At 40.7% G+C, this 11,746-nt stretch overlaps 1 protein-coding gene across 2 annotated transcripts; it reads right to left on the reverse strand.

Annotated features, from left to right (window-relative positions):
• Positions 1-164: 164 nt before the first annotated feature.
• Positions 165-10,862, reverse strand: LOC114597291 (lipase member M-like). 2 transcript variants are annotated; one of them, XM_028729697.2, is made up of 9 exons: positions 10,371-10,860; positions 9,861-9,978; positions 9,029-9,227; positions 8,295-8,404; positions 5,965-6,101; positions 5,167-5,313; positions 2,765-2,836; positions 1,965-2,030; positions 171-607 (listed from the first exon to the last, which is right to left on the reverse strand). In XM_028729697.2, exons 1-9 carry the CDS (start codon positions 10,470-10,472, stop codon positions 374-376), a joined length of 1,185 nt encoding a protein of 394 aa, XP_028585530.2. In that variant the 5' UTR covers positions 10,473-10,860; the 3' UTR covers positions 171-373. The 2 variants fall into 2 exon arrangements, with proteins under 2 accessions (XP_077786604.1, XP_028585530.2); XM_077930478.1 differs by lacking the exon at positions 5,167-5,313 and having other exon boundaries at positions 165-607; positions 10,371-10,862.
• Between the last annotated feature and the right edge of the window lie 884 nt (positions 10,863-11,746).

An 11,746-nucleotide genomic window follows, 5' to 3' on the forward strand; every position in this document is an offset into this window, starting at 1 on the left:
TTATTTCCTTCTCATGCCTTAGAAAGTTGTCTTTGCGAAAAGAATTCTGCAAAGGGGCTCCACTGCTTCCATCAGATTCTAAAAAGGGCCTATGAGGTTAAGAACCCCTGATCTACAAGGAACAACAAGAAACATCTACACTGTGGCTAAAAGATGAGGCCTTTGCAGAGAAAAGTATACTTTTGCAGTGCAAGGCCAATGAATTCCACTACCAATTGTATCAATGCAAAAAGGTAGATTTTATTAGATGACGAGCAATAGGTAATAGAAACAAGAATCAGTTAACAAATTGACCATAAAATCAAGTCATACAGACCCAATGCAGTGTCTACAATCACAGGGAATATAAGCAGTTAGTGACTTTCATAACATTTTATTTGTACTTCAGCATCAGATGAAATATATCAGGGTATAGTTTCTTTGGAGGATCCAGACCCCATAAAAAATCGCCATGCTGCCATTCAGGAATATTCTTATGGAAAACTAAATTAGAGATTCGAGGAAGCAACAGCTGGATGTCCTTTCTGTTTATTACAATATCATGTCCACCATACCACACAGCAGTTGGCACAACCATGTCTTCGATTTGATAGAATGGAGGAGTGGTCTGTGGATGAAAATATCAGAATGATTTACACGGTCTTCATCTGCCAATCTTAGATTTTTACCTGTTTTCTTAGCCGTCTGATGGTTCATATGCAGGACCATCAAAACTCTGGGATGTGTGACCTATGTTTCTGGAAAATGCTTCCTTGAGCATTAGTATCAGATTTTCTTCTCCATTGTATTAATGAATCTGTCACGTATTAATTGTTTACTGTGCATTCTTGATTTATGTGTAGGACAACTACTTGGATTGAGCATAGGATATACCAACATTGTGGGATGTACAATGACATTGAGGATGTGTATCAGGATTAATGTGCATGTCTGCTAAGGTGAGCAATGGTTTAGCTTGGCACATTTAGGCTCTGGACTTAATCGTCTTTCAGGTAGCAGTGAGCAGGCTTTAGAAAGCTGCCCATATGACTTCAGTTTTGAAGTTCTCAGAATATTTCTTTCCTACTGCCATTGCATGGCTTCACAGCTGCTTCTACAAACAAGATAACTGTTTTGAAGCTATATATATACATACACAAACACACACATGCTGAACATGTGCAGCTTTATAAAGCATTTCAAACATAGCACCACCATGACTATAGGAATAAAACTGAGTTTGCTTTTGCTGCTCTGAGGTTTAACACATCTCCTTGGGAATAAGCAACATTCTGATGTAAGAAAAGGATAATATGATTTCAAAGTAAAAGAAAAGAAAAGAAAAGAAAAGAAAAGAAAAGAAAAGAAAAGAAAAGAAAAGAAAATCTCTAACCACATAAATGCCAGGGTGGTCACCCCTGACTATAAAATCTTATAAATTTAATAAGCAAGGGAAAATGCTGTGGGTCATCAGCTTCGTTGGAATACTACATGCTGGCCGAGGTGCTGGAGTCCAGTTGGTTCGCCACTGCCAGCGCTATCTGGTGCTCTTTAAGTGATCATTTGGGCTGTGGAATCTGGGACCTCAGCCATGTGGTCCAGGCATGGCTGCACAAGGAATAGTGGGAAGCATCAAGGGTTTACCAGGAAAGGGATGGGATCTAGGTTTACAGTGTTGGTATCCATCTGTCTTGGGAGAGAATGGAGTGCGTTTCCAGGGGTGAAGTCCAACCACTGCATTACCAGCACCAAAGTGACCTCCTTGAGGCGCAGGCCTGGGCAGTGGGTATGGGGGTCCTGGGCTGCCCAGACAATAAGACCACCATCTCGGCTGCACTGATGTGGTCCAAAGGAAGTAGAGCAATGCATTTGGCACCAGCTTGGCTGCAGAAGGTGCTGGAAGGAGGCATACAAGGCCCCACCCAACTGTCTCCAAATTTGTGCCTGGTTTACTTCTGAAACTTTACTTTTCTTTAACTCTTTACCGTATTGTATAAAGCTTTGTTCTTACTGCCATAGTCAAAATATTTCAGTTCTCTTGATTTAAAAACCTATAAAATAAAGGGGAAAGTACAGAATTTTCAAATTTTTAATGCAGGCATCTTTATAACATACAGAAAGAACCCTGTCCCTAATCCCTGCAAAAATTGTGAAAACTTTTCTTTAAATAGATAGTTTTAATAATCTGTTTTTTTCAAATACAATCTGTTTTTAGCAATATTTTGCATACTTTGCAACTTAATAAGTAAATGATATTGGAACCCTTATACAATCATTTCAAAAATCAATCCTTAATGTTCGCTATCCTAGTAATGGCCAAACTGTGTAAGCTAATGAGAAACTGCAATGTGCAAATTAAAACTTAACTATCACTTCAGATATAATGAATAAAAAATCACTTGATGTTTAAAGTTTAAGAACTACTCTTTAGGCAACGAAATTGAAAAGTTGCTCTTTATTTCTTCTTTTGCATGACCCTATTTAAGAATATTTTCTTTTGGTTTCATTGGCTTATTAGGATTGTCAGTTTCTACACCTGTAGACGCATATCGCATGTAACCAGGCAACTACACCAGCAGTAACTCAGAGCGACAAAGCTCCTGTGAGTGGCAGCTTGTCATATACCATTTATTGCTATATTGTTTTTCATTTACTGTAACTTTCCTGTCACCTTCTGAAAATTTAAAAAAGAAAACCCTTAAATATTCACACACGTTAAACATTCACTTGAACATTAAATGGCCTCTAAATTTTGAAATAAGGAAAAATATGCATTAAAGCTCACCTGGGCCAAGTGGATCATGTTTTTTACAGAACCATAATCAGGAATAATTCCAAAATACGCATCTATTCGGGTCTGTGGGGGGAAATAAGTATGGAAATGTTTTTAAGAATTGTCTCCTATCATTCAGAGGGAGGAATGGATGAATTGAACTAGCAAAAAGATCACAAGCATTAGAGCAATACAATATCCAAATACCTTGAGAAATTTAAAGGGATATTGCATAGGAAAACATACATCTCAGGAAAGATGTGGTCGTGAGTTTCATGCCAAATTGCATTTATATATATACACACTAATATATATATATATATATATATATATATATATATATATATATATATACACACACACACACACACACACTATTTTAAGCATCATTCCGTGGTCAATAAGCGCAGGACACCTTTGCCCAGCAGCGCTGTGGCCCACAGATTGTGGAAAAACTTTGCTCAGTATCTTGTTTGTGTAGTGGGCTCATGGGGAAAAACTGTCCCATGAGCCCTTGCAAAGAAGAGTGGAAAGCCTATATAAGGCTGCTGCCTATGATACTCAAGGCCAATTTGCCATGAAAGCTTCCCACTCGCCCACACTGGGGTTAGAGCATTCACTGAGCAATTTGGGTCACTAGTTGACAGGGCAAGGAAATAATTTTAAATAACGCAACCTGATTGGCACTTGCTTTACCTCTGTGAAATTATGGCCTTCCTTTGTTAGGTGAAGAATGTTGTTTGTATGAGGGCATGAATGCCACTGGGCAGAATCAACACAGTATAAGGGACCTGAGGTGATGATTGATCATGGCACCCACAAGCTTAGTGTTGGGGTATCTGCCCAGTAGGAATCTGCAGCCTGGTCGCCCAGAGAGACCTTACTTGCCTAGCTTGCACCTCAGGAAGAATCTGAACCACACTGGCTGACTCTCATGTAACAGGTTTGGGGCAGTCCAAACACAGCAGATCCATTCTATCAACATGGGGCTTGTGGAATATCCTGGGATCCAATGCCATGCCAACCCTTACCCTGTCTGTTGATGTCTGATTTTATCCCATCACCATTGTACAATCTTGTTATTTTGCTGCTATCTATGGGTCACATAGTTCAGACATTGTTTTTTGTTGTTGCTTGAGACCCATTTGTGAATATCTTGAAATTAAAAGATGGGCTATAAAGATTACAAATAAATAACAAGTTAAGTTGTAATGTCCTATTTTTCATCTGTTACAATTAAAGCTACAAGATCACTGTGTTCTGATGTATAGGGAGTGGCTGCTTTGTACAGCTCCAAACACTGCTGGATGTCAGGCACAGAATGTCCTCCCCTCCCTTCGGGAACTTCACAGATAAGAATTGTTGAGCAGTTGATAGGTTTATAGTCCTTTGATTACAACATCATGTTACAAGCACAAATATATAGCTCTCCGCAAGGCGGGCAGTTGACTACTCTGAATCCTCCTTCCAACTTCCACAGCATTCAAGGCACCAATGGGAAGTTCCTCCCCCTCTCTGCCTCCTTTGCTCTCTGATACGTTCAGACCTCCGAGTCCATGGGGGGGGGGGTCCCCCCACACTCTCAATTGACGTCTTGACTAGCTGTCCCCTTCATTCTGGTTCCCTTGTCATTATTTCACAACTGGGTAACTCCTCCCTAAGCTGTTTAGCTCCTGTCTCTCTGTCTCTGCTTCTGAACATGTGGACAAGGGGAGTGACTCTTCCCCCTCCAGCTCTCCATCAGAGAAAAGCTGGTCTGCCATAGAATGCATCCCACAGTCCTCGTCTTCAGACCATTCCCTGACTCTAGACTACAAGAGCAACTTGCAACCATGTTCTGCCTCCATGGACAGAGGCAATAAAGCTTCTGAACACAAGTTGCTCTTGAGCTCAGGTCCTGCTTGAGGGTTTAGCCATCTGACTGGCTACTGTGAGAACAGGGCACTGGACTAGCTGGACCATTGACCTGATCCAGCAGGTTCTTCTTAGGCTCTTAACTGCCCTCATCCCTGACCCTTCGACAGGCAAACTGAGATGAATGGGAGTTGGAATCTGACACCATCTGGAGGGCCACCAGTTCTCTACCTCATGAGATATCAACAGATAAAGAAAACAACAAAAGCCATATAGTTTATCCCTTCTGTAATATATCAGGGTCTCTTCCACAAAGATTCTTCTCCATTCTGGCTTAAACATGTACAGACATGGTCACTCAGTTACACATTTAGGTCTCCAATGCTATACATGCATAACTTGAAGCATGTAGTATTGAACTCCATCATGTTAGTTACTCAATATGCAATCCAAAGCATGGTTAATTTATCTTTAAATATTACAATAAAATATATTGCTGTTGTGGGGACTGGAGTATGGTATTTTGCCAATATGTTTAGCAAAATAAAGAGTCAACATACCACGTTTAAGTTATTTGGATTGCGTCCGGAGCCAAGGAACATAAATTGGATGCAAATCTCGTCCATTACTGGATAGCTACAAAACTTGGCCATCAGTGTTTTCAATTTGTTACTTAAAAAGACAAATTCTTTCTTCCCCCATATCAGCTGTAATTAAACACACAGAGAGATCTCGGTGATTCTCTTCAGAATTAATTTCCAAGCATTTAGAAATTAAATCCTCTTAATTAAACCAGGTATAGGATGACACCCCCACACACACAATGTATAAGGTTGAGGGTTGAACTCCCCATATCACCAAATTGATTATGCTAGAAGACTGCATTAACATACTCGGGAGTGCCCAACTTCGGCACGCACTACACTAATGATGCCTCTGCCGCCTGTCTCCATGCATCACCCCAGCCCCCTCTGGGCACCACCCAATACGGCCGCTTCCACAGTCTTCATGTGCCACATCTTGTTGGCTCCGCACTTCACCCACGAATGTACCAGGCCTGAACTCCAGAGGAAAGGCAGTAGGTGGGACAATGGAGCCAGTCACAACTGCAGCAGGCCCTGTGGGGCCTTTGAGAGAGTGCATGGGCCTCCCAGGAGCCCCGTGGTGCCTGCTACAACTCTGTCGGACTGCTTCATGCCATCCCACTGCTGCAGGCCAAGGCAGGCAGCACTCAGAGGTGGCTAACCACCACAGCGGGCAGAGGTGGTCTCAGAGGCAGTGGGTGGCAGTGAGGACCCCAGGGTCCCATGGGTTTGGCGCCTATGAAGACACTACAAAAACCTATGAGAAATACCTACTTTCATTAATCCATCAGGAAGATTGAGAATTAGCACTGCAGGTCCACTGGTGCCCACAAATGTGTAGATAGGAGCCAAAGTCATGAAGAGCTTGACTTTCTGAGCAAGCTGTGGCCTGAGTGAAAAGGCAATTAAACCTGCCAAAGAGAAAAGATTCCAGAATTCAGCAGCTATTCCAGATAAACCAGAGTCAATATGCACACTCAGTCTTTGGGTCTCTCATACTGGGGAATGGTCTTATCCTAGTGGAAGAGCACATTCATATGTGTTCAACCCAGGTGTCTCAAGGTAGAGCTGGGAAAGACCCAGGAAAGCTGATGCCAGTCAGTGTTGACAATGTTGAGCTACAGGAACCAACGGTCTGACTTGATACTACAGCTCTCTATGTTCCCATATGCTTGTCTGCAACCAGTTTGCAGAGGCCTCAAAACCAATACCAAAAACAGCATTCCTGTCCCTGCTTGTTGTTCCTTCAATCTGAATTATTAGATTGGAACTATACCTGTGATGCGAATTTGGGATTGTTCAAGTTCAAGTTTTATTGCGGCAAAAGCCAATGACACTAAACATCACAAGATCAAACAAAAAGAGATCAACAACAACATCAGGGGGGGGGGGAAGGATTACACAAGGGAACTTCGCAATGTGCCATTCAACAGAAGAGATTTACGCTTCCTGATTACTAAAGTGCAAAATTTGGCCACCTCATATGATATTGAGCTTGAGGAATCTTCCAGAAGGTATTTTCGTAGGAATTCGGGAGAGGATTCCAAATAGTGTTGTAGGGGTATAAATTTTGATAAAAGCGGCAAGATAAGTTGAACTCGTTCTTCACTATAAAATTCGCAAAATAGAAGGATGTGTGTGACGGATTCTACCTTATTAGACATACAGGGGCAGAGACGCGCATGCATTGGTACCCGCGTGAATTTGCCGTACAGCACTGCTGAGGGCATTGTCTCAAAACGGGCTCTAGAGAAAGCCCATCTATAAGCTTCGTTAGTGATGTTAGTTAGGTAAGGGGCAGCTGCAAAGTTAGGCCAAGCTTTTAAACATCTATACGCCTCCGGGAGTAGGGCGACTTCTTGTTGTAATTCGACATCGTAAAGTCTCTGAGTGATAATTGCTTTTGCCTTGTTCAGAGTTCCAATAAAAAGATTTTCAGGGTTTAAGCCAATTTGTTTGATCTTGTTAGTTATTTGCATAAGCCAAGGAGGGTAGGGAACTGCGGCCAGGAAGCAAGGTAACAGTCCCTTAGGATTGTAATGGATTTTCAGCCAGAGGGATATTGCTTGCTCCCAGACTTTTAATTCCACTCTGGGCAGTCCTGCCTCTTGCCTTAAGACTGCATTAGGTGTACACTTTGGGGTAGCAAATAATGATCTTAAGAATTTTGATTGTACTGTTTCAAGGGTCTTAAGGTTGGCAGAGGGGCTAATTTGAGAGCCATACAGGAGTTGGGCTAAAGATTTTGCCTGAAAAACTTTTAGGGCCATCGGGAGGAAGCCAGCTCCTTTCCTTCTGAATAATCTAAGGATGGCATTTGCACTTCTTTCTGCTGATATAGCTGATGTGGTCAGGTGTGTTGACAATTTGGCATTATAAGAGAAAGTAATGCCTAAGTATTGGAAGGTCTTAGTCTGTTCAATGGCGTTTCCCTTTACGCTCCAATTATCTTTCCTGAAGGAACGGTTAAAATGTACAATTTTGGTTTTGGCAAAATTAATTGTTAACAGTTCAGTGTTACATTGGTCACTAAACTTTCCTAAGGCACGTTTCAGACCCACTTTGGTTTGAGAGAGAAGAACAGCGTCATCCGCATACATTAGAACAGGTACTTTTCTGCCGTTAGAGAACACGGGGGGTTGGGTTTCGATTTCACGGCAACATGTGACCAGGGAGTTAACATAGATGTTAAATAAAAATGGGGCCAATAGGCATCCTTGTCTAACTCCTCTTTGGACAGGGATTTCTCTAGAGAGTCTGCCGTCCTGTGCGAGTCTTATCTGGAGGGCATTGTTCTCATGAAGCTTAATCATCAGAAGTAATAACCTTCTGTTAATACCCATATTGGCCAATTTGGCCCAGAGCCTACCCCTGGATACAGAATCGAATGCTGCCTTTAGGTCCACAAAGGCCGCATACAATGACGTTTTCCAATGTTTCACATACTTATAGACAAAATAATCTAACACTAAGCAGTGATCTATGGTGGAACGTCCAGATGTAAACCCTGCTTGTTCAATTTCTAGCAAGATTGGGATTGTAAGAAGGTTTTAAAATTAAGGGCTCAGGCAGTAAATGGATTCCATTCATTTCATATTACTTACCAAGTGTCCCACCCTGAGAGTAGCCGATAAAATACAATCCTTCTTGCTTAGTTTTCCGCAGGATAAAATTTATTGTTGCTGGAATATCATATATTGCAATTTCATGGAAGCTATAGAACATTACAGAAACAAAATGCAGGTGAAGTTTTCTCCCCTTAGCCTATTGTTGCATTAGTAGAGTACCCTATTAGAGGTGTGTATGGACTCTGCCCCAAATAATGAGGTGAATTGGGATTATTTGGGCTGTGATCTCCCATTCCTAAATGGGATTGTGCCTTTAAAAGAATATTAAGTGAGTTAAACGTGTGGCTGTCCACCCACCGCTGCCCCATTGACATATTTGTATTGCTCCAGGTGAACCCAGACCCAGGCAATCTAGAGCTTCATCTACACATTCCCAGCAAATCCCAGATTGGCCTGATTCAGTTCAGGATCTAGGATTCATCCAGAGTGAATGCACAGTCCTAGTTATGATCCTTATCTATATCTCAGAGCTCCACAAATTCAGCCTGCATGAATATAGAGAAAGTCATGCATTTTGTCATGTTGATGTAGGCTCTAAAAATAACAAGAAAGGGAACCATAGTCCACCATTTCCCATTTTTTGGAAGTCTTTCCAGGACTGAAGCACTTCTGACACAACAAAAGGAAAAAAGTTGGTATCAGTTATAATTCAGAGACAGTAATTATTACAATTGTCTCAACTATCCAAGCTACAAGTTGTGCCTTTATACCTGAAATTCCAAAATGCTTCTTGGTCAATTGACAGAGTCTTGTGTCTTCTAGACCAGCTGTTCCCTCTAGTATTTATTATCCAAACATCATAGCCAGCATCTGCTAGAGCAAATCCCAGGCTATTCTTGGGAGGATTTATAATCCAGGTCCTACCTTCACCCAAAACACCATGTACCAGTAAAACAACTGGCCTAGGACCTGGTGGGAGGGGAACAGAAACAAAGTGGGCATTAGATAATATTGTTCTCAGTAGGAGTTGTTGTTAGCCACTTAATATAATAAGACATATACTGCTTAATAGATCTCTAAGTAGTTTACAAAATGCAAAACCCCAATACACATATAAGCATCCATCATTAAAATATCCAGCAAAACAATTCATTAAAATAATGCAGCAAGTAAAATAGGAAACTCAGATCAAGAACTCACAGTAATGCCTGTGTAGACAAGTCATTCCTTTGCTTTTCAAGAAAGATTCCATAGCTTGCAAAGGGCTGTTAGAAAAGGAACTAATTCTAGATCAAGTTGAACATGACCAAAAAGGAACTAATTCCAGTTCACATTTGTCCACTTACAAAATGAACTGTTTCATGTTCAGTTCAGATTTTAGTTCAAATTATCCCCAACAATTTTTTATCAGCATTCAGAATGTTACAAGCTGCTGTGCTGATGTATAAAATATAGGCAAATAAACATTAAAACACACGCTGTTGGATGTGACTTATTTTCTGCAACAATTAAGAACTTAAGCTTAAGAACCTCTAGGCTATGCTGAATCCTTTCAGTACACTTCCTTAAAAAACACACCAACCAGTTACATTCCAGAATTACCTCTCTTCCCAGAACTGTGCATTCCATAAGGAATTCTGTTTGCTTGCAAGTAGTAGCCATCCTCTGTCAAAATCTCATGCTCTTCACTGGGGTATCTCCAATATTGAATGATTTCATTCTGCAAGAATAAAGAAAGGCTCGGCAGACTGAGACTTCTATTCTAAATCTAGATGTGCTACAGGGGATTTTAGTTACAATGGTGCTGAGGAGAAGAGAAAAAAGTTCCAGATTCTGCCTTTGTCCCCTGCTGGCTGTAATGAACAAAAGCAGAGGAGGCGCAATCAATACACTATGTATTAATCATTAAACAAAATATGTCATTTGGCCTTGGAGTCAGCTAAATCCATCCATTGCAATCTATCAAGCCCTCTTTGGAGTAACTAAGGAAGGCTCGGAAATGCTTCTGTGAAAAGCAAATGCTTTGGAATATCACTTAAAAGAAATATGTACAAATTATTTTGTCTTAGCAATAGCCGGTTGTTTTCAAATGCATCTGAACAAGCAACTCACAATAGTCATGAATTCTTGGGGATTCAAGTGCTGTTTCCTTAGGAATTCTTCTGACTCTGTTGTCTGTTGGATTAAACACGCCACTGCCAAAAACAGCCACATCGCTGGCCTGTGTAAAACAATGTCTTTTGTTTCAAATTCCTTAGCAAAGATGGGAAGTGCTTTTTAGAATGGTTCTAGGCATGTTGAGGGCAGGGAGTGTGATTACAGTTCCAGCAGTGCTGTGCAGGGAAGAAATAACATATCTCTCTTCTGCAAATATTAGTCACTGAGATGGATGGTTTGTGCGGAAACACTGAAAAAAGATCTGCCCCATGAGGAAAAGTCATGACTATCTCTGAAATAAGGGTAAGCATGCTGGATTCTGAGGGAAGCAGCTTCCTGGTCACTGGGAAAATAGTATCCATTTTTGCTGGACATGGCATTCTTTTTTTTTTTTAAAAAAAGATATTTATTAGAATTTTACAAAATGAAAAAAAAAGAAAAATACAAAATAAAAATAAAAATAGTTTAAAAAACAATTCCATCTTTCCATCACTTATCTTTCATTTGCTTGTTTCCCGGACCTCCTCTCACCTCCCTTTTTGTATTCCCGTTCAATTTGTTAGTTCAGCAAATCCTTTCCCTCTTTATTTATCCTAGTCTTTAATCTTAAAATATTATAACATTAAATTTTTGCCTGTTAATAATCCATTTTTTCATGTTCCTTATAGCGTTATAGCTAAAAACCACGTAACTTTCCATCCAACATCATTTTAACATTCATTAATTTTACAATATTTCTGTAGGTAGTCTTTAAATTTCTTCCAATCTTCTTCCACCGACTCTTCTCCCTGGTCTCGGATTCTGCCGGTCATTTCTGCCAGTCCCATGTAGTCCATCACCTTCATCTGCCATTCTTCCAGGGTTGGTAGATCTTGTGTCTTCCAATACTTTGCAATAAGTATTCTTGCTGCTGTTGTGGCGTACATAAAGAAAGTTCTATCCTTCTTTGGCACCAATTGGCCGACGATGCCCAGGAGAAAGGCCTCTGGTTTCTTCAAGAAGGTATATTTAAATACCTTTTTCATTTCATTATATATCATCTCCCAGAAAGCCTTAATCTTTGGGCACGTCCACCAAAGGTGAAAGAATGTACCTTCAGTTTCTTTACATTTCCAGCATTTATTATCGGGCAAATGGTAGATTTTGGCAAGCTTGACTGGTGTCATGTACCACCTGTATATCATTTTCATAATATTCTCTCTTAAGGCATTACATGCCGTAAACATCATACCTGTGGGACATGGCATTCTTGAGGTGGTTCGGACAGGTAATGGCCCCAGTTTGCGCCTCATGAGTAAGAATTTTACCACTGTATGTGAATTTCTTCATAT

Source organism: Podarcis muralis, chromosome 6 (assembly GCF_964188315.1).
Source record: "Podarcis muralis chromosome 6, rPodMur119.hap1.1, whole genome shotgun sequence".
NCBI lineage: Eukaryota > Metazoa > Chordata > Lepidosauria > Squamata > Lacertidae > Podarcis > Podarcis muralis.

Bases quoted from the DNA above. Each gene is read 5' to 3' on its own strand.
- LOC114597291 (XM_028729697.2), bottom strand. From the start codon at position 10,472: ATGTGGCTGTTTTTGGCAGTGGCGTGTTTAATCCAACAGACAACAGAG. The intron at 9,979-10,370 runs GTGAGTTGCTTG...TTATTCTTGCAG, and splicing joins CCCAAGAATTCATGACTATT to AATGAAATCATTCAATATTG. The intron at 6,102-8,294 runs GTAAGTAATATG...TCTCTTTGGCAG, and splicing joins CTCTCAGGGTGGGACACTTG to GTTTAATTGCCTTTTCACTC.